The 27,026-nt window shown below is 42.4% G+C and overlaps 1 protein-coding gene and 2 non-coding genes across 3 annotated transcripts; 1 reads left to right on the plus strand and 2 right to left on the minus strand.

Moving 5' to 3' along the window:
- Window positions 1–343: 343 nt before the first annotated feature.
- Window positions 344–416, minus strand: Trnat-agu (transfer RNA threonine (anticodon AGU)). Its single transcript has one exon. It is a non-coding gene; the product is annotated as a tRNA-Thr (tRNA).
- Window positions 417–9,281: 8,865 nt separating this feature from the next.
- On the plus strand, window positions 9,282–26,567 carry LOC110984327 (monocarboxylate transporter 7-like). Its single transcript, XM_087142698.1, has 4 exons — window positions 9,282–9,794; window positions 20,055–20,282; window positions 20,804–20,947; window positions 25,728–26,567. Exons 2-4 carry the CDS (start codon window positions 20,087–20,089, stop codon window positions 25,853–25,855), a joined length of 468 nt encoding a protein of 155 aa, XP_086998824.1. The 5' UTR covers window positions 9,282–9,794; window positions 20,055–20,086; the 3' UTR covers window positions 25,856–26,567.
- Trnat-agu (transfer RNA threonine (anticodon AGU)) lies at window positions 10,961–11,034 on the minus strand. The gene has a single exon. It is a non-coding gene; the product is annotated as a tRNA-Thr (tRNA).
- Window positions 26,568–27,026: the final 459 nt, after the last annotated feature.

Consider the following 27,026-nt stretch of genomic DNA (forward strand, 5'->3'; position numbering starts at 1 on the left):
AGAAAATCGTGGACTTTTATCTCTTCGCAAAAACACCACGCACATGTGCAGCATACGGGCATGCATAGCGCGTGCCAGGTGCAAAATTGTTACATTATAATTCATTTTGGGAGTCGATTTTGCATGTATCTTTGTGAAAGAGGAAAACGCGGTTTAGTTGTATTTTGCCCTACGGTGATCCTTGTGATTTGTCTGATTCGAGTAGATTTGGTAATTTTCAAGATGTATTTTGCGTTGGGGAGATGTTAATTATATATAACGGGTTTGCCCTTACCCAAGGGATATTAAAAAAGCACTGTATGCTCAGTGCTTGTCCGAGAGCTTGCGAAAAAACCTCACAAGCTTACTCAGGTGGGATTCGAACCCACAACCTCCTGATTACTAGTGCAGATGTCTTAACCACTCGACCACCGAGATTGCCGGGGTCGGCTGGCCGGCCCAAGTCAAATGAAGCAGCGGGTACCGCGAACTATTTTCAAGATGTATTTTTGCGTTGGGGAGATGTTAATTATATATAAAGGGTTTGCCCTTACCCAACGTATATTAATAAGTACTGTATACTCAGTGCTTGTCCGAGAGCTTGCGAAAAAACCTCACAAGCTTACTCGGGTGGGACTCGAACCCAAGACCTCCTGCTTACTAGTGCGGGGACCGAGTGGTTAAGACATCTGCACTCCCTGATAAGCGGCGTTTATACGCGAAACACGCCACCAGTCGGTACTTCTAAGACACCAGCTACATCGTGGTGGTACAGGGTGCCTGACCGATTCGCAGAGATTGCACGGGTGCGCCACGGGTTGGCAAATTACTCTGTCGAAGCGGAATGCCAGCACATGTATTTGTATGGCGAGCAACCCGCCGGAATGTTGTGTGTCCATACACCGACATTCGACGTTACAATGTCCAGTGTAAGAAGGATGTGTTACCGTTACTTGGCGTACGGGTGTTCTAGCGTGGTCCAGTCGACTTTACCCAACAGTGTTGCCAAATCTGTGTTGCAAACTTCAAAATCATCCAGATAAAGACTATTACCTCCACAATGCTTTCAGTGTCGTGCAATTGGTCGGAAATAAAAAGAAGTCGCATCCGGAAATTGCCACAAATTCAGTTTGAGTGTTCTGAAAGGAAGTGCACTTGAATAAATCTAAGAAAATTCCATATTAACGTCGACATTGCTTTGAATTCATAACGATAAGTCATTCTAATACCTACACCAGCATTACTCAAATCAAGCGGAGGGTTATTGTGCACTTTCAAAATCTGGCCAATACAGAATTTCATTGGTCATTTTAAGCCGGTAAGTTAAATGAAAAATTCTTTCAGTGCACTAGAGGCAAAAACAATATTATACGAAGGTAGGGAGATGCCATGTCTGTTATTCTCAAATTAGGGGTAAATATATATGGTGACATTTTTTCTGTGTACCTGTTACATCCGTCTAGTGGAACCTGTCATTGATGTGGTCTTCAAATAATACACGTATTTACTTGGTAGGCTATTTGTATTCTTTAAATACTCTTGGACACTCAAGAATGTTTTCTAAACTAACAAAATCATGTCAGATTAGACAGGAAAAAACTGAACTCCTTAATGAATTGATAAAACCATGTACATTCAAAAGACAATGAATGAGCTCATATTTCTTCCACACAGCATGTCTGAAGTGAAGTAAAGTTTCCCCAATGCTTGACAAGCTCTCTATCTTGTCATTGACATTCATGAAGTGCTCCTTGTTCCTCCCAAAGTGACTCACTGCATTAGAAAACATACAATTTAGACAGTTATGCAAAAAAGAAAACTCCCCAGGCCAAATTATGGAATTACTGCAGACTTCAAAACTGAATAGGTGGCCTGGTGATATATATTTTTTCTAGATCAGCACAAGTAGATATATTACTTGAGAATGGTGTCTAAATATCACTGAGTAAACTCATTAGCCTCTAACGTATTTTCTATTTCATCTTAAATGAGTTTCTTCTTCTCTTAAGGGCTTTGTGGTATTTCATTAACATGAAATTACACAAAAGAAAATGCTTTAATTAATAAAAACCAATTGAGAAAAGAAATGTGAAGAAAATCATGTTGTCATTGATACCTCATGTTTGCAACCTTCATATTCCAAATGGTAAAAATACTTTTGCACTGTAATAATGTTGCTACTGAATATTCTGCTCATGGCAAAATAACCACCATGATCAAACAATTAAATACTTTCATGTCATACATGTAAAAACATGAACAATCAAAACAGGTTAATTTTAAAAGAATCCTCTAATGTTCTTGTACCGTTTTTTACTTCCCATTCTTCAACAACCATGCAAATTATCCATCATGTAGCCTTACCCCCAAAGGCCTTACAAGGTTCAATTTTTTTTAAAATTTTGAACCCTTGTAAATGACCTCCCCAAAAACACTTGGTTCTGGATCTGTCCCCGGACATGGCACTGCTGAGCTTAGCGCGAGATAAAGGAAAACAGCTATCCTTGGAAGGGCATTGGCCAGTCAACTCTGAATACATCAGCAAGAAAGTTTAAATTAAATGCCTGATGACAAATTCTTGTTGCCGAAGATCAGTGTGTCACTGAGCTGAAAGAAAAGCATAGTTTAGAGAAGTTTACACTATTGTTACTCCAAAACAAGGAATACATTTTCCAGCTATAGAGGAGATATGGCCTGGCTGAGCCACGGATTAAAGATCAAGTCTGGAAAAGTTCAAGTCATGAACAGTTTGAAAGAGGTTTGAGACTGAGGAGATCAGAAAAAACAATTTTTTGGGCTTTAGCCAATTCTACATTGGGTGTAACATATTCATGAAAACAGAATATAATCAATTTGAGGCAAAATAAATTGCAGCTTCAAATAATTTATCACCGCGGAACATTGGAGGCTCTTGTCACTAAGTGGGTCAGTAGTGTTTACTTGCGGTTGCTGGCAAGGTGATTTAATGCCTCGAACTAGTTACTGGCGTGACCTTAAAATGGTAGTAGCACTGGAGAGAGTTACTCCCGGTCACTTTTGCTTGAGCAGCCGTGGCGCTTGGTTGGAAAAGAGAAAATCTGTCTGTTTTGCAAAAGCAATTTTGTTAGTTATGCCCCGCGCCAATTCCAAGCGGCGGGCTCCCTTTGGGCCGACGAGTGGAGCGAAGCGTGCTCGGGGGCGGCCTCGCAAGTCTTCCCGTCAAGATGCGTCGGTGGTTGCGGCCCTTGCGGGGTCTAGTGCACCGCAGCCTGCATCGCCTGGTCCGGATACCACTATTACACCGTTGGCTACGGTCGGAATGATTCCAGACAGTGCAAGTGTTGAGGCTAACCATGCAACGCCAGCGCCCGCTACCATCAGTCGGCCTGGAGGGAGCTCGGCGCAAACTTTGGAGCCGGGTAAGTCCCCCGTTGCTACTCCTTTTGAATTAGCCCCGCAACCTTCCATTTTCACGCCCGTGGTGTCGGGAACTTTAGCTCCAAGCACATTGTCAATTACCTCCTTTTCCGATTCGAATATGCCATTAACTAGCGTCTGTGACGATCTCGGGGCCACGATTCCTCAACATCTAAAAGACAAAATTTGGAGGGGGGAGTACGTAGAATTCGGAACCTTGTTGAAGTCGTCGCGCGGCACCGGCTTGGATAATTCCTTTGACGAGACACTTTTTACAATCGGGTCCAATGAGTCCCCACTTTGGCAGATTCGTCCCCATAAGCAGGCTCCGCGTATAACGTCTATCGAGCAGTGGACGTCAGCGTTTCTAGTTTTTGCATCTGTGTATTTGTTGCGCCATCCTACCCACGCGCGTTCGTTACTGAAGTACGCGGACACTATTCGCTCGGCAGCATTTCGACATGTGGGGTATGGTTGGCGCGAGTACGACATCCAGTTTCGATTGCGCCAGGCGCGTGTGCCGTCGCGCTCTTGGGCAACTATTGATGCCGAACTTTGGCTGGTGCTGCTTGGTGCGCCCGTTTCGCACCAGCATAATTTCCGTTCGTACCAGCAACGCGAGCGTGCCCCCTCCACTGCCACCAACCCCTGGTCCGATTTCGGGCCTGCTCGGCGCCCAGTCGCCGGGGTTGGTCAACCTACATGTAACGACTTCAACCGCGGTCAGTGCAATCGCCCGTTGTGTCGCTTCGCGCATCGCTGCTCCACCTGCAGGGCATTTGGCCACCCCGCAACCCGTTGTCGGGAAAACTCACAGTCTCGCGTCTCAGCACGGGTGCCGGCAGCTGGCATCAACCCCAGTAAAACTAAGTAGTATGCTTCCTTTTTTACGGGCTTACCCTAATACTCAGGACTCCCACTTTTTGCGAGAAGGTTTTTTGCGCGGTTTCCGGGTAGGCTATTCAGGTCCCAGGGTTAGTACCTCTGCTCGTAATTCTGCATTTGCTCGCAAACATCCCAACATTCTGCAGTCAAAAATTGATCGTGAAGTTGCTTTGGGTCGCGTTGCTGGCCCGTTTTTGTCCCAGCCTCTTCCTCATTTCCGTTGTTCGCCTATGGGCCTGGTGCCCACACAGACTCCAGGTGAATTTCGGTTAATCCATAATTTATCGTCCCCTATCGGCAAATCGGTGAATGATTTCATTGATCCCGCAGACACCACCGTTTCATACACGAGTTTTGATGAGGCGATAACTATGATCGCAGGTTTACCACGCAGTGCCCTGATGGCTAAGTCGGATATTAAATCGGCCTTTCGTTTACTTCCCGTCCATCCAAGCGATTTTGATTTGCTTGGTTTTTCCCATAAAGCCAATTTTATTTTGATAAATGCATGCCTATGGGCTGTGCTATATCCTGTGTTACGTTCGAGCGGTTCAGTACTTTCCTTGAGTACTGTACTCGTAAGGTGGCCAAATCTCCTAACATTGTGCATTATCTGGATGATTTCCTGTTCGTTGGGGCTAGTTATGCCGAGTGCGCATGTTCCCTCCAATCTTTCAGAGTAGTTTGTCAGCGATTTGGGGTTCCCATCGCCGAAGAAAAAACCGAAGGTCCAGCTACGAACCTCACTTTCCTGGGTTTAGCGATCGATACGGTTGCACGACAGATCCAAATCCCGACTGATAAGCAAGTTGCTTTACGAAATACGATTGTGAGTGTGCTCGATCAGAAGAAAATCACGCTGCGCAATCTTCAGTCCCTGCTAGGTCGTCTCAATTTTGTTTGTAAGGCGGTAAGACCTGGTAGGGCCTCTCTCCGTCGTTTGCATGATCTAGCTAGGGGTGTCTCCAAACCTCACCACAAAATTCGCATCACTTCAGGGGCACGAGCAGACTTGCTGGCGTGGCAACAGTTTTTGTCACATTTCAGCGGAACGATAATGTTTCCGGATTCCGTATGGTACAATAGTGACCGATTGTACATGTACACTGATGCTTCTGCTGAAATTGGTTTTGGGGCTTACTTTGCTGCGCACTGGTGTCAAGGGAAGTGGCCCGAACATGTAAAAAGTCAGTCCCTTTCTATTGCCTGCTTGGAGTTATTCCCTATTGTGCTAGCGGTCCAGCAGTGGGCTGTCCCATTGCATAATAAACGTGTGATATTTTGGTGTGACAATCAGGCTGTAGTTAGTGTCACCGTCGCGACCGCCGGCGCCCTATCACTTATGATATTTTATGTCGTATGGTCCCAGCCTTGCAGGCCGTTTGCTCGAGTAATTTCGAGGCTGGGCTTTTCCGAGTGGCTTTCTTACTTGCATTTTTTGGGTTCCTTCGCATTGGGGAATTTACTGCCCAATCCAACCAATCTTCTAGCCCGTTGTGTCGGTCTGATGTTACCGTCAAAGACTCCCCTTTAAGGGTCGAACTTATCCTACGTCACTCGAAAACAGATCAATATGGCCATGGTTATGTAGTTTCCATCCCAGCAGCGCATAGCCGGCAAAACATTATGTGTCCCGTCCGGGCGACTTTGTCCTATCTTGACTGCTCCACATCCCCCCGTGGCCCGTTTTTGTCACATTTCGATGGGCGTCCTGTAACGCGTTACCAGTTTGTCGCGGTCCTCCGTCGTGCCCTTGACTTTATAGGGCTTTATGACGCCAGATTTACCTCTCATTCTTTTCGCATAGGGGCAGCTACGTCTGCAGCTATGGCAGGTGTGTCTGAGGATGATGTTAAAATTTTAGGGCGTTGGATGTCTGGGGCTTACCGACGTTACATTCAGATTCCCCCAGCTATTTTCCATTGAACGCTACACGTTGTATTAGCTTACGTACTTTGCTCGTGTTTTGTTCCGATTTTCTTTTCATTTTTCTTGCGAGAATTGGCCCCTGCCAAGCCAACTGTGTGGGTCATTGGGGACAGCTCTGTGTGCTGGTGTGCTCGGGTGGCGGGGTCATCGCCCTGGGGAGAGCGTCTTAATCGGCTGGCCTATATCCACTGGATGGGACGGCGAAGACTCCAGATGTTCCAGTTCTCTGATTTCCTGTTGGAAGCGTGGTCGGCAGTTCCGATCTTACCTGACGTCATCATCCTGCAGTTTGGCGCCAACGACCTGGGGCTTGTACACAAACATTTACTGAGTATTCTAGCACGGCAGTGCATCAATTTGACCGGAGAAGCACTGCCGCATACTGTCATTTTTTATTCCGAGTTACTGCCCCGCCAAACTTACCCTCACGCCCTAAAGCAGAGTTCCCTCGAGCGTACGCGACGTTCGCTCAACGCGTACGTTCATTCATTATTTCGAAACTCTCATGGGGGTGTTATTTGGCACCCCCAGATCCAGTGGTCGTCCGCGGCGTTATTTCATGCGGACGAATTTCATTTGACTGATGATAGTTGTTCGCTCATTCTCCACAACTTCTACCAAGCCCTGGCGCCATATTGTTTGCCTGTTGCATCTCCCCTTAATACCCCCACCTGAGGTCTATTTGGCGGCGGTCATGTTGCCGACTTCATTCAGCAACAAGCCCGTTTGGCGTGAATTTCATTCAGGGACCGCAAATTGACCTCGGTTTAAAGGCACTGTATTCTTATTTACGACACTTATGGGAATGTGCCGAAAGGAAAGGCCTGATCCCTTCCTTTGTCGGGGGAGTCACTAGATTATTAAGGGCCAAATTAAGAAAAGCCATTTCGTACTCACTAATTTCTGCTGTTTGACATAAATAGCTGTAAGTGGTTGTTGAAAATGCTCATTAGTTGCCCATTATTCCAGCAACCCAGTGTAAGCCCAAGTCGGGCCGCACCTCGTGGAAATTGGTGTCCGATCCCAGCGTTTGATGGCTGGCCCAAAGTTATTGTATGCTGGAGTAAATCCTTGCTAATTTGTTCATGAAAGTTGGGTATTTTTGCATTCTGCCAGTTGTAATTGCTGTTTGAATTTGCATATCGAAGGCTTTGTACCGAGCAGGTACATCCCAGTATTAATTTACCGCTCCATGTGCTTTGGGCGAAAACAAATGCTGATATGATAATTGCTTTCATACATTTTTGCTGATGGCTCTATGTATTTGCTGATATGAGTTGCTGTTCCGCGTCACCAGGCTCGGGCGGGAACAATTGCTGACATTTGCTGATTGTCATAGTACCGGTACTTTTGCTGATATGTGCTGCTGTTCCGCGTCACCAGGCTCGGGCGGGAACAATCTCTGTAATTTTTGCTGAATAGCTACACTTTGCTTGAAACGCACTGTAAGATATACTTGCAGTTCCGCGTCACCAGGCTCGGGCGGGAACAATCTCTGTAATTTTTGCTGAATAGCTACACTTTGCTTGAAAAGCAATGTAAGATATGCTTGCAGTTCCGCGTCACCAGCTTCGGGCGGGAACAACCTGAACTGTGTCAAGTTCAATAAACGGCTGCTCAGGCCAATCGACACAAAAGTTGGAATGCGAGTGTCCACCTGTCCCTGAGTTCAGTTCTCTGGTCCTGTGCATGCGGGGATAATGTTCATTTGATGTTTAACTGTATAGGCGGATTTAAAGACGTATTCTACCTGGTTTAAATCTTCGATATTGCGACTGGCTTTGTAAGCGTTTATTGTACTAGATGGAAACTTTTCACCATAAGCCGCCAAGTTTATATCATCAAATATACGAATCATGGGTTTTTGTAGTTACTAACACATTTGCTGACTAACTACATTTTCGACAGTTTCATCACGCGTGCCAAATTTATGGACGGAATTTATGCCGTAACAAGTCGTGTCTGTCATCATAATCAGCATGCGCTTTTCTTTGCCGTCGTGATTATCATAAATGGGTGAATAGCATTGAGATACATTTGTAACTTCTTTTATCACAGGGTTTGAAATAATCAGTCTGCTGGGATTAAAAGGACCGTAAACAACATTGGGATCGTTATTGTTGACATTGAGACGTTTGTGGTTGTCGGTTACGATGTAAATTTGGGTTGACATGTTTCTGATTTTTAGTTTGAATTTTTTTTTCATTTTTCTGGCGGTCAACGGGCCGCGTCTATTAAACTTTCATTAAGCTCTACTCTATTTAAATTTTCTATGTTGACGTCATATTCAGTTATTAACTCGACATCACATTAATTGGCATCCAGCTTAGATTCAGAATTAGGCGGTAAATCGCCTTCTCGTTTATGCCAATTCTTTTGTAACAATTATCTACAAATATGACATGATCCAAACAACTAAAACAATAAACGAAATTTATACAGTTGCCGCATTCGCTGCAATTTGAACAACGGGGAACATTTCGTACAGTCGTGACGTTTGTGGCAGTCGTGACATTCTTTGCAATGGATACATTCAAAGATACCATTAGAATTTAAGCAAAGCAAACAATCAACGGCATATGTATCACGTTAGCAGATCGAACCGTGTCTTTCAAAAAGTAACATCTTACGTTGTTTTTTTTTTGGTTTGACATCTCTGTTTCTATTTTAACGAAGTTTATTTTTTTTAATTTTAATCACTGGGAATGAATATTTGCTTCGGTTTATCAACTTAATTTCTGCCTTTGGTTTTCTCACCAAGCAAATGTGATGCCTTTGACTCTGTATGTCCAGTTTCGTTGGCTCAATTAAATCAAGTTTCGTTTCACAGCCGTTTACAGTTAACCACACCGCGTGAGCTGCGACTAATTTGGCTTATTCGAATTGCGTAGCAAAAGTTAGATCCTTTTTACAAAACCGATCAAAGGCAACATTTGTCAGAATTTTCCGGAGGTGGGAGAGGGAAAGTCTTGGGAAGAGGGGTGAAAAGGGGGTCTGGTTGGTAGAGGGGGGAAAGTTGAGCTGAAACTCTCTTTCTCACACTACTCAGGAAGTCCTTAACTTGTAATTTGTCCAAGAATCTCAAAGTTAACAAATGAGTTTCATGTACAAAATACGAGAAAAGTTTTTGGAGAAACTTAAACCGACTCATGGATATTGGCGTGTCTGAAATTCCACCTTTTGAAAGTCTTCTTGCGCAGAATCGAAAAATAAACGATACAGAGGCCGAGGTCTGCCGAGAAAGTCGATATTTGAACTCTATCTTTTGGTACATAATTATCTCCATATTTCCTAAAATCTGTCCAGCAAACCGTCATCAACAATTTTGCAAATAAGTCGTGCGAAACTTAATCTCTCTCGTTGCTACAGGTGCAACTCTGATAATATCATGCGCGTGCGCACTCACTAAATAGCAGCCGTGAACATACGTGCGTGTCCCTTAGTTCGTCGGTTTCAGTTCGGGTTACAATTTCGTTTCGTTCTCAGCCACCCCAATAACGTTGATGTTCTTCCATCCGTCGGTTGTTTTCAGTGAGTTAACGACACGGAGGTTCGACAAAGGTGGGAGGAACTCTGTCTACTGGTGACACCCACAGCACCTTGGGGTGAGTAGACAATAAATGTCTAGTGTTGGAAGACTTGGGTAATTGATGGCAGAATTTTCTGCACTGGGGGAAGACAAAGTCGAGTAAACATCTCCCACTGCAACTCTCACACTAGATTGGTAGATGTGTAAGCGCTGGAAACTAAGTATTGTGGTATAAAGCGATTCGACTTAGGCAGGCGAGATCAAGGTGTAGTATCTAGCACGATAGGCCTACTTAGTTTCCAGCGCCTACACATCTTCCAATCCAGTGTGAGAGTTGCAAGTAATATGATTATGATAACGGGAAAAGGAAACATTGCCAAATCTGAAAATGGTGCCCTATGCCGTTTGCAAGGTGAGTCACCCGCCTCCATCTCTGCCCGAATGAATGTATTAGCTGTCATACTTGTAGGGTCTCTGAGGTTAAGAGAGCGCTTGGTATTAGACATTACCAAATGAGCCTGCACCAGTCAGACCGTTCAATGACGTCGGCCAAGGACGACTCTGGGTTGTGGTAGGTATAAGACTGCGACATATTGCTAATAAAACGAATGATAAAAAAATTGCCTGCACCCCTCTTGTACTGATTTCATATATTGTCACCGTTTTCACGAAAAGACAAAAGTCTTGCCATAGAGTAAAAAACCACTGTAGTTTTCGAGAAATTGCATTTGAGTTAGTCTCTTTTTCAAACGCCTATTTCTCCAGTATTTAAATTAACATTCTTTTGACTTACCAAAAGCTACGTCCTGAAAGAAGCTACACAAAACTAAAAAAAAATAAGAAAATCGACGCAATTTGTTTATTTTCTAAACAAACACTCTTTCTGGTCGTTAAAACACAGAAAATCGTGGACTTTTATCTCTTCGCAAAAACACCACGCACATGTGCAGCATACGGGCATGCATAGCGCGTGCCAGGTGCAAAATTGTTACATTATAATTCATTTTTGGAGTCGATTTTGCATGTCTCTTTGTGAAAGAGGAAAACGCGGTTTAGTTGTACTTTGCCCTACGGTGATCCTTGTGATTTGTCTGATTCGAGTAGATTTGGTAATTTTCAAGATGTATTTTGCGTTGGGGAGATGTTAATTATATATAACGGGTTTGCCCTTACCCAAGGGATATTAAAAAAGCACTGTATGCTCAGTGCTTGTCCGAGAGCTTGCGAAAAAACCTCACAAGCTTACTCGGGTGGGATTCGAACCCACAACCTCCTGATTACTAGTGCAGATGTCTTAACCACTCGACCACCGAGCTTGCCGGGGTCGGCTGGCCGGCCCAAGTCAAATGAAGCAGCGGGTACCGCGAACTATTTTCAAGATGTATTTTTGCGTTGGGGAGATGTTAATTATATATAAAGGGTTTGCCCTTACCCAACGTATATTAATAAGTACTGTATACTCAGTGCTTGTCCGAGAGCTTGCGAAAAAACCTCACAAGCTTACTCGGGTGGGACTCGAACCCAAGACCTCCTGCTTACTCGTGCGGGGACCGAGTGGTTAAGACATCTGCACTCCCTGATAAGCGGCGTTTATACGCGAAACACGCCACCAGTCGGTACTTCTAAGACACCAGCTACATCGTGGTGGTACAGGGTGCCTGACCGATTCGCAGAGATTGCACGGACGAATCCGTGCGCCACGGGTTGGCAAATTACTCTGTCGAAGCGGAATGCCAGCACATGTATTTGTATGGCGAGCAACCCGCCGGAATGTTGTGTGTCCATACACCGACATTCGACGTTACAATGTCCAGTGTAAGAAGGATGTGTTACCGTTACTTGGCGTACGGGTGTTCTAGCGTGGTCCAGTCGACTTTACCCAACAGTGTTGCCAAATCTGTGTTGCAAACTTCAAAATCATCCAGATAAAGACTATTACCTCCACAATGCTTTCAGTGTCGTGCAATTGGTCGGAAATAAAAAGAAGTCGCATCCGGAAATTGCCACAAACTCAGTTTGAGTGTTCTGAAAGGAAGTGCACTTGAATAAATCTAAGAAAATTCCATATTAACGTCGACATTGCTTTGAATTCATAACGATAAGTCATTCTAATACCTACACCAGCATTACTCAAATCAAGCGGAGGGTTATTGTGCACTTTCAAAATCTGGCCAATACAGAATTTCATTGGTCATTTTAAGCCGGTAAGTTAAATGAAGAATTCTTTCAGTGCACTAGAGGCAAAAACAATATTATACGAAGGTAGGGAGATGCCATGTCTGTTATTCTCAAATTAGGGGTAAATATATATGGTGACATTTTTTCTGTGTACCTGTTACATCCGTCTAGTGGAACCTGTCATTGATGTGGTCTTCAAATAATACACGTATTTACTTGGTAGGCTATTTGTATTCTTTAAATACTCTTGGACATTCAAGAATGTTTTCTAAACTAACAAAATCATGTCAGATTAGACAGGAAAAAACTGAACTCCTTAATGAATTGATAAAACCATGTACATCCAAAAGACAATGAATGAGCTCATATTTCTTCCACACAGCATGTCTGAAGTGAAGTAAAGTTTCCCCAATGCTTGACAAGCTCTCTATCTTGACATTGACATTCATGGAGTGCTCCTTGTTCTTCCCAAAGTGACTCACTGCATTAGAAAACATACAATTTAGACAGTTATGCAAAAAAGAAAACTCCCCAGGCCAAATTATGGAATTACTGCAGAGTTCAAAACTGAATAGGTGGCCTGGTGATATATATTTTTTCTAGATCAGCACAAGTAGATATATTACTTGAGAATGGTGTCTAAATATCACTGAGTAAACTCATTAGCCTCTAACGTATTTTCTATTTCATCTTAAATGAGTTTCTTCTTCTCTTAAGGGCTTTGTGGTATTTCCATTCATCAGACTACATATATAAAATTCAGAGGTAAAAGAGGTTAGATTTTTTTATTGATATCATGCTGTATTTTTTCTTTCACAGCAGATTTGCAGAAGACATTGCCATAATGTGGTGTCAAGCCTTCCGGTGCTGACATATATAAGATACATGTACATGTAAATTATAGGATACTTTTCTCATTAAGACAATTAAAAACAGAACAGCATTTATTAAAAGCATTGTCACTTTTAATTTAACATGAAATTACACAAAAGAAAATGCTTTAATTAATAAAAACCAATTGAGAAAAGAAATGTGAAGAAAATCATGTTGTCATTGATACCTCATGTTTGCAACCTTCATATTCCAAATGGTAAAAATACTTTTGCACTGTAATAATGTTGCTACTGAATATTCTGCTCATGGCAAAATAACCACCATGATCAAACAATTAAATACTTTCATGTCATACATGTAAAAACATGAACAATCAAAACAGGTTAATTTTAAAAGAATCCTCTAATGTTCTTGTACCGTTTTTTACTTCCCATTCTTCAACAACCATGCAAATTATCCATCATGTAGCCTTACCCCCAAAGGCCTTACAAGGTTCAATTTTTTTTTAAATTTTGAACCCTTGTAAATGACCTCCCCAAAAACACTTGGTTCTGGATCTGTCCCCGGACATGGCACTGCTGAGCTTAGCGCGAGATAAAGGAAAACAGCTATCCTTGGAAGGGCATTGGCCAGTCAACTCTGAATACATCAGCAAGAAAGTTTAAATTAAATGCCTGATGACAAATTCTTGTTGCCGAAGATCAGTGTGTCACTGAGCTGAAAGAAAAGCATAGTTTAGAGAAGTTTACACTATTGTTACTCCAAAACAAGGAATAAATTTTCCAGCTATAGAGGAGATATGGCCTGGCTGAGCCACGGATTAAAGATCAAGTCTGGAAAAGTTCAAGTCATGAACAGTTTGAAAGAGGTTTGAGACTGAGGAGATCAGAAAAAACAATTTTTTGGGCTTTAGCCAATTCTACATTGGGTGTAACATATTCATGAAAACAGAATATAAACAGAATATTCGTAGAAACAATTTCACTGAATTTGTCATCTCATTAAATTTACTATGGCTACAGTCAAGCAAACGTCCAATTTTCTCCGGGCAACCTCCCAACAGAAAGCGTAACTCTCCATATACATCTCGTGGAGGAGCATGCTATCCCGTGGATCTCAAGCAGGAATTAAAGTTGGCCTTGGATTCCAAGGCTAACAGGATGAGGAGTATGTTCATGCCAGATTGAGCATTATCACATCAGACATCAAACTGATAAGGGGAAATCCTCTAAAACTAAATTTATTGAAATATAGCATTACATGACAGTAATTTCAATCAATTTAAAATGACCAAAAAGAGCTTAAAAATAACAGAATCACTTAATAAACTGACGGTCTTGATCTGAAGGTTTGCATAGTGAGGTAACAATATGAAATTGCAGTTGTACGTGCATCGGAAAGAGTTCCATGCCTAGTATACGAACGCCACCTATGCACATATCATGTATATCTGTAATCTACATGTACGCCCATGGTGTACGGGACTGGTCAGAAGATTGTTTAGTGTTTTCTAAGTAAACGACTTGGGTTTTCTTTCCCTGGGAACTTTTCTTGACTTTTTTTTTGCTTTCTGACGGCTAATAGATTACTGTAGGGAACAATTACTGGCGTCCGTGTATCCCGAAATACTGTTGCGTTGGTGCTATATCACAGGCCTGGCCCTCATGCACCCACCTGACAATGACTAGTATAACCATGGAGGTTAGGAATAAACATATGGTATGACTGTCCGACCATCGACCAGGCCACTCAAGTTCCCAATTCCAGATCTATAAAGCATGACCATATCTCTTTAAATTGTGCAATTTCAAACGATCTCTTGATTGATTTACTGTGCATCTTTGTGCAATACCCGTAACCTTGGCGTGGTATGCCGCTGTGAGGATTTTGATGACTGAAAAAAGGTACATTTTTCTTTTTCAGTACGTATATCTACATAACTACATGTAAGGAGGGCGCTGTACATGTCGAAAACACGTAAAATATAAACTTACCGTTCTCGTCAACAGGACTTCTTGCCCATATGAGATTCATTCCATGCTTTATTTTTGTTTTTCCAAGCATAGTTTTTGTGGGGGCAGGCTTGGAAAACAAGAAATATGTCATTTTTCACCTCAAAAACTAGTGATTTTTTGCATTCGTATTTGTATCAATGACATTTGCGGTAGCTGTCGCCGACCAAATCCAAAGTAAGGCGAGAGATATTACTTGTTTTGAAATTATGCTTTCACAAATTAAATTGGAAAGTCTGAAATTCAAATCAGTTTCAAAGAAAAAACTAGAGATGATAATACCCGATACATTCTGAGCTCAAAACCATGATCACTAGGCTGCCATATTCAGTTTTCACGGGCAAGAAACAATTTTGCGCGCATGCGCGCCAACTAAATGTCCCACTGAAATATACATGTAATATGTATCACATTCATGCAGAATCTTATATAGGAAATATAGGAATGGATTATTTATTGTTATAAAAAAAAAACTACCTTCCCTATCCCCCATATCCAAAAGTGGCACACGAACCCCCCCCCCATCACTTTGGGGTTTAAGCCCAAAGAAGGATTTTACATTACTGCGGCAGTCTACGCATATCTGTATTGAAACCGTGGCTTTCTGTGTTGAACTTCATCATGCGCGCCCGCGGAGTCGACACAGTACATGTAGTATCAGATTCTTAAGTGTGACGCCTCTCCAGTTGAGTCCACGCCCACTGCACATGCAGATACACGACCATGGCAGGTATGTCACTTCGCGGTAAATTGCCATTATTTTTTCTTTTGTTTTTACTCGTCGAGTTATCCTGAAAGACTCTCCCACAAAAACTTGCAGCCTGAAAAATCTGAATTTAACATACCTTTATGTGTGCGTTGTGTACACACAACGTGCACGCATCCTGCGGCCAGCGTGCAATGACCTCAATCAATCACGTGTTTTTTTTTACACAAAGCATTGCGTACCACCCGCCAAGCATGCTGCCACCTAACCCCAGTCTGGTTCACGGACTAAAATTCACTGACAACTCTTTAAAAAATTCTCAGGTCAGGTATCACCCAAGGATATAAACAGATCAAAAGGCAATATGTAAGGAGTCACAACGAAAGCCCTGTATGGGTGTGACGACAGTGACATGACAGACACATTAGCCCCAGGTCATTTGCATACTTCTACTCCATGGTTTATACACTACCATGATTATGTATGAGCAGATCATTTGCAAGTTTGGTGGTTTCATATCACATTCACAATGGAGGGTAACAATCAAGGCAAAATCCCTCCTTGAGTTTCCAACTGGGCCATGAACTTTCAGACTTTAATGCTGATCACAGCACCCTATTGGTATGCAAGAGTATTATTATTATTATTTAGATTGTATTGAATAAAATGAAGAATGCCTGTAACTGCACAATCGTACGCATGTCATCACGTTTTACCACAGGCTAAATGAACCCTAAAAGGTACGCACGACAATCCAATGTACTACCACAAAGCAGGCGAAAACAAGGCTTTGGTCAGCACACAGTGCTTCCCCATCAGCATTCTGGAATTTTGACCTTGACAGTATCGTGAAACATATCCTTCAGTACAGTTTTGGAGCTATAATATTTCATTTTAACTGCATTGAGTAATAAGCCAGGTGTTTGTCACTAGCTTATTGTAGAGATGTAGGTCGAAGTCCGCACTGTTTACAGCATCCTGCAGTATCTATTAGTCATGACTGGGAGGGGTTAAAATTAATTAGTATTCAAGACACGATAGACCTAGCTCAGACGTCTTAGTGCAGACGATGTACGTCTGGTTAGCCTAACAGTAGGAGATTTTCGCAAGTGTTTGTTTTTGCACTTCTGATCTCACGTACGTTTCACTGCTTTCATCTGTAGCTTCAAACCCTAGTTACATTGTAAGTATCCATACTTTTTCAGCCACTGCCGTTGGTAAATTATTTTGTCTACCCATTAAACATAATAGATTACCGATTCATGTTTATTGTAAATGCCACTTTTTGTATCCCCGAGGGATACAAATTCTGACCACTTGCAAATACTTATTTACCGTCTATCCTGAACCTCCCAACATTAAATAGGCTTATTCAATAGGGTTCGATTCAATTTTTCAAATTCATTGATTGTCTTTTAAGTTCAAAGATGTATTCTTCCACTTTAGATACTGCTTCGACACTTCTTTTCGATACAACCATGAACTTTGTGATCCGTGCGTTTTTGTATTGTGCCTTTAGGCTTGGACGAGGGATGGGAACTGGGTAGCTCCCTGTGTAGCATGGAGATAACGCAAAATGGTAATCAAACGGTAGTGTTATACAGTAAATTTATCGGCCGAAAATCAAGACGAGAGAAATAAGAGGCATTTTCTTTTCACTTCCAACTGCGCCGATTTCGGAAACACGCAAGGTCATATTTTGTGCTTGTATTGGGTTGATATGGAGTTTAAAGACAACAAAATTGCGTCACGTTGTGTCGTCGCTCCGACGCGGCGCCACGACGGCTCCATTTTCGTCGTGGCGTCATGTTCCCGCCATCGCCTTATTACTGGTGGAAAGTGGCTCACAATTAGAGACAGAGCGAAGGTCCATGCCACTAGATACCTCTTGTGATCCCTGTGCACACACAATGTTTTTTCCATGACTTCTGACACTGGCTGTGATAATCACCAGTAATTTTTAGAAACAGTAAGCACGACGGCATGATACAACTACACGGAATGACAGCACGACACGGCGGTCCAACGACACGACGACACGACATCAGCACGCGACGGCGCGATGGCACAACGCGACGCTTCGATGACAAGACGGGACGTCACGAAACACAGCGTTAAGAAACAACATGGCACGACGGCACAATGTGACGCAATTATGTCGGCTATGGAATTTCGTAGTTTGAGGATATAACGGGGCCAATCGCACATCAAACATGCACGAAGATAGATGGCCTCATTGCACCCAAAATGCAGCTTAATGCGGAATTTCGACGACATGTAGAAAAGGCACAATAATTTGAGACATTACTTTTTAATTAATTTAGACTGTTGTCAGTTATTGTAAAGTAGGGAGCGACATACAGCTTTTCATACCGTACAGATACCTTTTACAGATCTTTGCTCCGATGGGTACACAATTTTGAACACCCTGAAGTAAGTTTCGAGGTTGGTGGGAATTGCACTCATTCTCGGAGTTTTGTCTTTGGTATGTTGATGCCATCACCGCCTTACCATCGCACACGCTTTTGCTCAAATGTAAGACAAGCAGTACTCTGTTAAGTCTCTCCCCCCGAGCTTTATCACCAAAACGGCGATTAATTGTCCAAAATGTTGTATGTATGTGTAAATACATAGATAATGTAGCCAAGGAAAAATTATTTTCCAAATGTTACCTGAAAAAGACCGATTGTATGTGTTGTTTCCTGCGTAACCTGTTAAAAACTTGGATAAGTTTTAGAAATTTAAATTGAAATTGTTTGTATATTTCAGTGTTTTTTAATGTAACTTTGTATTGTTATTTTTGCGTACATTATTTTATAACGCCGGGAAGGCAAATTTCATTCCCTTTTATACGCTGGAAGGAAATGACAATAAAAAACCTACCTACCTACCTACCTACCTACCTAATTTTGTACATATTTCTTGAATATCAATCACTGTACCCACGGCCTCAACCCCACAAACGTGCCCGAAAATGTTGGTTTTGACACGTCACAGAGACACTTGGTTGGGATTTTTACTTAATGAAATCTCAGTCATTTAGTGCAAAGACTTTTGAAAAGGACAACTTCAAGTAAGGGCAGATCCAGAATCAATTTTTTTCTGACCAAATTTTAACAAACCTGAGGTTGGGCAGGAAACAAAAAATCGTTGCAATTAGTGGCCTCTTTAAATTTTAATTTAATTGCAAAGTGTACATGATTTTCTGCACAGAGCTTGAATTTTAGTGGGCAATTTAACACCAACAGCGCCGAGTAGCCATGCAAGAAAAGGGCTTTGTCAACAACCTGGTAAAACAAGGCCCCAACTGGTTTGGGCATATTTTTATAGTTCAAAGAGATACAATTTGTAAAATATAGTGTAAAATACCAATATATCATGGATTGTTTGCGTTGATCCGTTAATGGAGGTAAGTTTTATGTGTTTTACTGCCATCAATAACAGTTTCCAGACCGCGGCTGGTGGGGCACCCAATGGGATAGCTTTGCTTTGGAAGGACGTCATGTTTGTTGATGTTTGATTCCCACTATAGGTCATGTGACCTACCTGGTACGAGGTCCATTGTGTATTCAATGCCTGCGTCATAAAGTTGCTATCTAATTGCTGAACCAATTCTTCATAGACTATACATGGACACTGTAAGCGCGGCTGTTACTAACGAAAATAACAAAATGCAGAACACTATTACGGTATTTGGCTCTTTACTCACAGAATCTGTGCAAGATCTATTCATTTTTTTCAACTCCCGACCCTATAAAATTCAAAATAAGAGTGGAGCTTGGCAAAGTTTGGGATACAAACTTGAAAAACTGTTCTAACAGAATTTGTTTGATATGGGAGGCCATATAGCTGGAAACATACATCACTATTACTATATTTGTGCGTTATTCAATTAATGGCCTCTCCTGTACAGGCCACTTGAGCTAATTAAGGTGTAAAAATTTCTTTTGTCCAAATGCAAAACTATTTATTATATCCTAGGCCCTACCCTTGATCATGCTGAAAAACCTGGTTTAGTCACTTTAAAGCCAGGGCCTCCCTAGCCAGAAAAAAATATTAAAAATTCAGCCAGCCTCCAGCCAACTCCCATGAGACTGTGTGTTAAGTGACCCCATGTGTACAATGTAATGGATTATTTACAAAAACAGTGCCCGAGCCAGGAAGTGGAAGGTTTCTTATCAGTGACAGCTGTCTGTAGCTTGTCAGAGGCCTGTTTTGGCTGCCTTTGAAGTGTTATTTTGGTTTGGGGTGTTGTGGTGGTGGTGTGGCTTGGCTGGCGTGTAGCCAGGCCTCCCCAATCGGTACAGCCTGGGAAAAGCCCCCCCCACCGTACTGTGATATACTATGGGTGGGTTTTTAAGAGCTGTAGAGGCTAGGGGACAGCCACTGAAGCATTTATATACCTCAGGACGGACTCAGGGCTCTGCAACCCTGAAAAATGATACAGTCTCTTCTGGCGAGGCCGCTCCCGCCACCATGTAAAAACAAATCATACCGGGTCCCAGGGTTTTAACCTCCTAACTTGTCGTAAGTAGGACTTTGTGAAAGTTCTAATCTGTGAGGATTTTCATCCTTGTTTAATATAAGCACTTCCATCCTCTTGCAGAAATAAAAGAAGCCCAACGGTAAAATTCCAAGATGGCAAAGAGCTACAGCACACGCCATCTCCGAAGTTTTGGCATTGTCCTCTGCATGCACATCAGCATGATGCTTTGGACGGGCCTCACTAAAGCGCTAGGGGTGATGTTACCTACTCTTCGTGAGCAATTTTCAGCAGACACGTGGATAATTGGCGGCTTGATAGCAGCCGTGAGTGCTACGGCAGGTTTTGCTGGTGCGTTTGAGGAAAACAAATCGGTTCCCTCTCGAAATCCGTGATAGTGCTTTAAGAACCAGCAGAGAAGTATTCCAGGAAACAACAAGGCGGCCGTAGTACCGTCAAGATTTTTGTATCCAAAATAATAAAACGAGTCACATGTCGCTAGAGCCCCTTTTGAGTTAAATACCTTTGAAAGAATTTTGCACGGTGTTTACGCAACGAAAAACCTCAACATTTTAACACCTACACAACGTCCATTTTCATCACACCAAACTGCGTGAAACGTCAAAATGAAAAACTCAACGTTAGGTATTAGGGGGATTTTCCCTTCTCCATCCCTATACAAAAAACCCTCCAATCTGAACGATTATTAAATGGTAAGCCAAAATGGAAAACTGCAAATTTATATTCTAAATCAAAATCACAATATAAATGTTGATTTGTGGATTTCGTTTGAAAACCAATCATACCCAGCTGCTTTTTTGAGCTATTCCATTGTTGTTGTCATTGATTCTGTCACTTATTTCACCCACCAGGTCCTCTGTCCGGGCCGCTGGATGGTACTTTCGGAACTCGTACTGCGGTCGTAACTAGTGGTCTTCTCAGTGGAGTGTCTCTGATTCTCTCGTCTTTCTCAACCCATATTTTCCACATCGCATTAATATTATGTTTCCTGGCAGGTAGTTTATTCATTTTTTCTTTGTATACACGGAAGATCCGAAAAATAATGCCTGAGCAATTCTTTGTGTTTACTTTTGTAACTTGTTGGTTCGTTTGCCTTCATTATAATTCTTTGCGACTTAGGGATTGGTATCAAATTACGGTTTGAAATGGAAGCACACTTTGAAAGGGTGCAATCAACGGGTCATGAATAGCAGACGGCCAGAAGCCCAACAATTCAGAAGGTGCGACCAAGACTCCATTTGAATTTGGGATATATGGTCAACAACATTTGAGGTGTTGAAAATGACATTTTATCACGTTGTGTGAATTAAGATTTTAGGAAACATCGCGTGCACATGTTTTTATTCAAAAAATGAAGATTTCATGCACACCACACTTGTGTGTTTGCAGAGTTATAAATTGATTCATTGCATTCGGTTCCGGTTTGGTTGAGGTTGGATCGGGTCAAGTCTGCTCGGGTTCAGTTTTATATTCACATCTAAAGAAACATAATATGCCTTTTTTAACAGCAGCTTCAGCGGAAACGACAAACAACGCTTACTTCCCTATCCCCCTTTCCCCTTTCTCTACTCTACAGGACCTGCTTTGTTTATCACCTCTATTTTGACAAGGGCAATGGCTGGACGTCATTTCACCACAGGCTACGCCATGGCTATTGGTATTGGGAGCTCAGGCCACGCACTAGCCATGATGATCATAGGGCCATTGACTCAAGTTTTTTTAGATGTCTATGGCTGGCGAAGTACCTTCCAACTGTTAGGGGCTATCAGCCTGCACCTTTGGGCGTTTGCATTCCTGCTAAGATCGCCACCAAACCCTGCACAGGCACGGAACGAATACCTACCAATCGCCTTCAGTGAAGAGAGGGAGTTGTCTACCAACGAATTGAGAAGCCTCGACGCTGAGAAGAGATCATGTCTCCGCAGTCTGAAGGGCGCCATCAAAGCGGTGACGAATCAATTTGGATGCTCAGTTTGTGGCCGAGCCGAGTTCTGGATTGCATTTCCCGTTTTTGGGTGTGACTCCTTTGCGATAGATATGTGGCTGATGTACTTCGTTGCCTATGCCAATACGAAAGGTTTTTCAGGATATGAGGCTGTAACTTTCACTTTAGCCGGAGGAATAGGAAACATCGTTTCCAAGATCATCTTTGGCCTGATTTTAGACCAAGGGCTTTTACAATTGCGGCTTAGTCTCTTTGTGACGATCATTGCGAGTTCTTTATCTTTACTGTTAGGCGTGAGGTCAAAATACAAACGCTTTTGAAAGTGTCGAACGCTTTGTAAACGGTAAGCCTCACGGACGGTCAACATTGAACAGACGAACGCTTGAGCGAGGCTGGCCAAACCGTTGCGGTCGAGTACACCTTGCACTCTGCAGCTTCCAGTAAACAATGGACAGCTCATCGCATTACGGCATCATAGACTTCCGCGGTCTGGTGGATTAGTCATAACAATAGCTCTTTACTTTGCAGCTCCACAGGAGGATTTAGATCGGCAGACTGTTTTAAACATCCTGATAAAACACGTGTATTGAGTAGTTGTATTGCGCTGTCAGTTTCCAGACCCAGTCTTTTCAGGTCTCAATACCCTGTAATCTTGATATTTTGTCTCGGTATCGTGAGTTAAATACACACCTAACTGTATACCTGCAGAATCGAATATACTAACTCGAAATAGTATTTACCTGAATCATTCACGACGTAGTGTTCTGTTCGCCAACATGTAGTTACAGATAAAACCTTTTTTGGCCCGTGTGCACAAGCTGGGACTCAGCATTGCGCAGTCACAGGTTTTCATGTGTAGGATCGAGGAAGACACGTACGCGAACTACGCGCTTTCTACTTCGAAGCTGCACCTGCACGATTTAAGGATGCAAGTACATGTTTTTTTCTTGAAGTCAATAGTACATGCGTGCACGTTGCAATATGTTTTGTACGTACCATTCTTTTGTACTCTTTGTAAATTTTGTGGCTGCACAAAATTCTTGTTGGAAAAAAAAATATGTCGGGTTTTATACTTATCTCTGGTGTTTGACTTTACCTATTAAACTTTAATGCACAGTAAATTAAAACAATAAACACAATTTAATCTAGTGCTGCAGGCGAACCGCCGAACCGAGGCAAAAAACATCAAACAAGGCACTTTTGAACCGAACTAAACTGTTTGGTTCGGATGTACGGCTTTGATAAGGCATTTTATTGATGGCTTAATAAAAAACAACGAAAAATGGATAACGAGTTATACGGCGTGCTCCACACGTGCGTGAACATACTAAAACTTACAATGGCCCGCATCATGAGATGGTTGTAAAAGGCATGTGGTGAGAATCACTCAGAAATCAACCAAGAACACGCAACGTACGGCATTGTCGCTGCATAACATTTCTAAATTCTCACTACATCCAATCGTGCTCATGTATATTCAGATGTATTATTTTATTTGCCAATCTACGATAGCCACGCCCTTACGTTCCATATTAAGTTAATGACGTTCCATATTAGGCCAATGGTCTCATAAATGGAGTGCAAAACGAATTTTGGTTGGATGCCGATCACAGTCGGACTCGCGTTCGATCCAAGGCATCCCCGGATGAAAATTTTGCCAAGCGGTTCGGTGCATGCTGTGCTTCAGCGCAGCGCGAGGAGATTTTTGTTCGCGCGGTGGCCTTGCCTTTCAGTTGACCATGAAGGGTTTGATCGTAGTGCACATGCGTTGTAATGGAATTTGCCAGATCTCAAATAACAAAATGCTGTTATTCCTTCAAAAGAGGCTGATGAAAAATCGCCCCTTTGGTCACGTGCACGCCGTCCTTGGAAAGGTTCCCCCTCAGATATGCAACGAAAGCCATTTTCGTAGTTTTCAAAAGCCATCTATTTCGCAAAAATAACCAAAACACAATTTGCTCGAAATTTGATTTTAATCTTGTATTCTGTACTGGAGGGAAGTCCTAATTGAGCATGCTGTTTTTTCTATTTGCACAAATCTTACGGTCGTTTTGTTGAGTCAAGCGTGGTCCGAACACAACCGCTTCTGGTCGGCAAAACACGGTCGGGAACTGTCAAACCCTCAAAATAACTTTATACGGAATGTACTCGAAAACAAACTCTGGGAAAAAGTTTATAAAAAAAGTATTCAAATCAAAGTTGCTCGCGGATCGAGAGAGATGGCAGATTCATAATTTTACACGTAGAAATACTTTATAGGCCTTTGCAGCACGATCATAGTGAGCCTTTCATGTCTCAATGTGCATTGTACTTGTACATGTGTGTACATGTCCGAACCCAACCGATCCGAAGTTCGGCAAAAAATGTCCAAGCCCCGTTTGAACCGAACACATACTTCCAGCACTATTTGATGCGGAGTTTGACATATTTTTATTACCTTCAAAGAATATGGTACACGGGACAGAAGTCCCAAATAAATTCACATTGCGTCTACGTGAATATTTCCTTTCATAGACGATAGATTAGGCGGTAAAATGAGGCAACCGTGTTTGGCATTCCCCGTCACTCCCATATAAACGCATTTATTTTCCAGTCTAAAAAACGCTTAAACACGAACAATTATCTTGGGGCAATGCTTTTTTGTCATGAAATACCCACTCAAAACGTATCTGAAGCTAGATAAATGTCTGTAGCCTGGAATGCAGTTGATTTTGTGTCTTCCTATCACAAGGTGTTAACCACTAATCCTCACGGCCAGCCCAGGAAGGCTGACCAGGGCCAATGAAGTTCTCCCTGAATAGGATCTTTTGTTCACAACCATGGCTGTGTAAGCCACAAACTCCATTGTTTTCAGGGTTGCTCATGAAGCTATACAGTCCGGGGCAGACGGTTCTTTTCAAACCGTTGAACTGTCCAACACCAAAACACGAACGGAATGAAGGGGGATTAACACCAACCGTTCAACTGTTTCTAAACCGTCTGTATTTTGACCTCACGCCTTACTTCCCTGGATGAATACATACTGGATGATGATGATCAATGCCTTTCTCTATCACGGCCTGAGTGGAATTGTAACAACACTGAGTGACATTTACACCCGTGATCTGCTTGGAGCTGAAGATTTAGTTCCCGCTTTTAGTTGGATTGGTGTTTTCACGGCAGCCCTTGTTCTAGCCTTTGGAATTTTTCCGGGTAATATACTCTAATACCTTAAGGGGCGCAAATGTTATTCGCCACTCTGTAGTTCTTTTCTGCACGTCATCTTATTATTGTTATCAGGACTATGTGGTCCGACATCTTGGTGGTGCAGACCGTTTGGGAAAATGTTCACTAAGGCCGTGTCCGAAACGGGCTTCCAGAGCTACGGCTAGGTCTGTTGTCTGCGCGTCTCCGCACATTTTCAATGGAGCAAAGACCAAGACCTGGCTCTAGACAGCAGATTCGGATGCAGCCTTACTGTGAGGATGTCCGTTCTTAAAAGGGATCATTTTGCGAAACCAAAACATTCCCTGGTCGTTCCCAGACATTCCCATGTCTGATACCAAGTTTCGTGTTAAACATTGTGAAAATGAAGGATTGTAATATTATTTAAACTGCAAAAACCAGGGTGTTATGTTTAACTCACCTGCGTTATCAGAGGACCACACCAACGCTTTTCACTTGTGTTCAAATTTTTATTGTTTCTAACAATGTGGGTATCACTTTTAACACCATCCAGTGCACTTGTAGGTTGGTAAAGTAACTCATTTTGATTTGGTCATTTGGCAACACCAACAAGTGCTGTCTTAACACCACAGTTTTTGCAGTGTAGCTATTTTTGCTTGTTACAGGTTTGATGTTTGACAAAACTGGAAGCTACGACCTGGCGTTTGTCATCTTGGGATGTGTGGCAAGCCTGCCCTTGGTGTCGCTGTTTGCAGAAGTGCTGTTAAATCGACGGAGGGAGAGATCGCTTTGAATGTCCATAACGTCCAAAACATTAACCCTAACTCCCAAGGGTGTATATAAAATCGTACTGAGATTGGAAGAATTGGGACTGTTAGGTTAATGTGCACATTTAGTCCGACGTTTCATAATGTCGTTATTATGCCTATCTTATTGAATAGTAAAATAGAAGGGGAAGGAGAAATCTTTTATTTTGACCACCACTGTGCCTATTTTCTGGTGACATTGGAAGTATCTTGTACGCTTTCTTCGACGATTTTCCGTGAATTAATTCATTGCTTTAGGAAATAAAAGCAGAAAACCTTGAAAACTGAGACCACATTTTCCCGAAAATCCTCCGTTTCATACCCTTTATGAACAACCTGGTGAAACTAGGACCCCCGGCTGCTTCTAAAAACATCAAAGTTATACGAGATACAATTTGTAACATATGGTATAAAATACCAATATATCATGGATTGTGGGCAGTAAACCATTATTGGATGTTAATTTTACACTGTTCTATTTTTATGTTTGTTCTTTTTAATCACGCGTAAATACTGTAGTGCGGACATTTTCCAGCTATATGGCCTCCCATATCAGAAAAAGTCTACTAGAATGATTTTCAATTTCGCATCTTGGACATTGCCGGGCCCATTCCTATTCCTGTTCTGAATTTTATGACGTCAGGAGTTGAAAAACATGAATAGATATTAAACAGCTTTTGTGGATCAAGAGCCAAATACCGTAATAGTGTTATTTGTAGTGTCATTTTTGTTATTTTCGTCAGTCATAGCCGCACTTACTGTGTCCCTGTATAATCTGTGAAGCCATTTCATGACGCGGGCACTGAACTTGCAATATACCAATTGCGCCAGCTAAGTCACATGACCTATAGTGGGTATCAAACACCAACAAGCACGACGTCCGTCCATAGCAAAGTGTGGTTTACCCCAAAGAATGCCGATTTTCGGTGTAAGTGCTCAGCACATTTGAAGTATGAGTGCCTTACTGACTGTCGGCTTCATTTTTGGGGTGAATGACACATATGCCACACTTTGAAATGGGAGGACGCTGACTTTGCTAATGTTTGATACTCACTATAGGTCACGTGACTGAGGGGGGCCTACCAGTTTGTGAGTGCCTCCAGAGGGGCAGTCAAGTGATAATATTAAGGTGTTGTCCCTGACATGACCTTGTGACAT

The sequence above is a fragment of the Acanthaster planci genome, linkage group LG10 (assembly GCF_054643075.1).
Source record: "Acanthaster planci isolate LZ-2023a linkage group LG10, COTS_SCS, whole genome shotgun sequence".
NCBI lineage: Eukaryota > Metazoa > Echinodermata > Asteroidea > Valvatida > Acanthasteridae > Acanthaster > Acanthaster planci.

Excerpts from the sequence above, each read along its gene's own strand:
- LOC110984327 (XM_087142698.1), top strand. The coding sequence starts at position 20,087 with ATGGCAAAGAGCTACAGCACACGCCATCTCCGAAGTTTTGGCATTGTC. Across the intron at positions 20,283-20,803 it reads TGCTACGGCAGGTTTTGCTG|GTCCTCTGTCCGGGCCGCTG; the intron begins GTGCGTTTGAGG and ends TTCACCCACCAG. Across the intron at positions 20,948-25,727 it reads AATATTATGTTTCCTGGCAG|GTTTGATGTTTGACAAAACT; the intron begins GTAGTTTATTCA and ends TGCTTGTTACAG.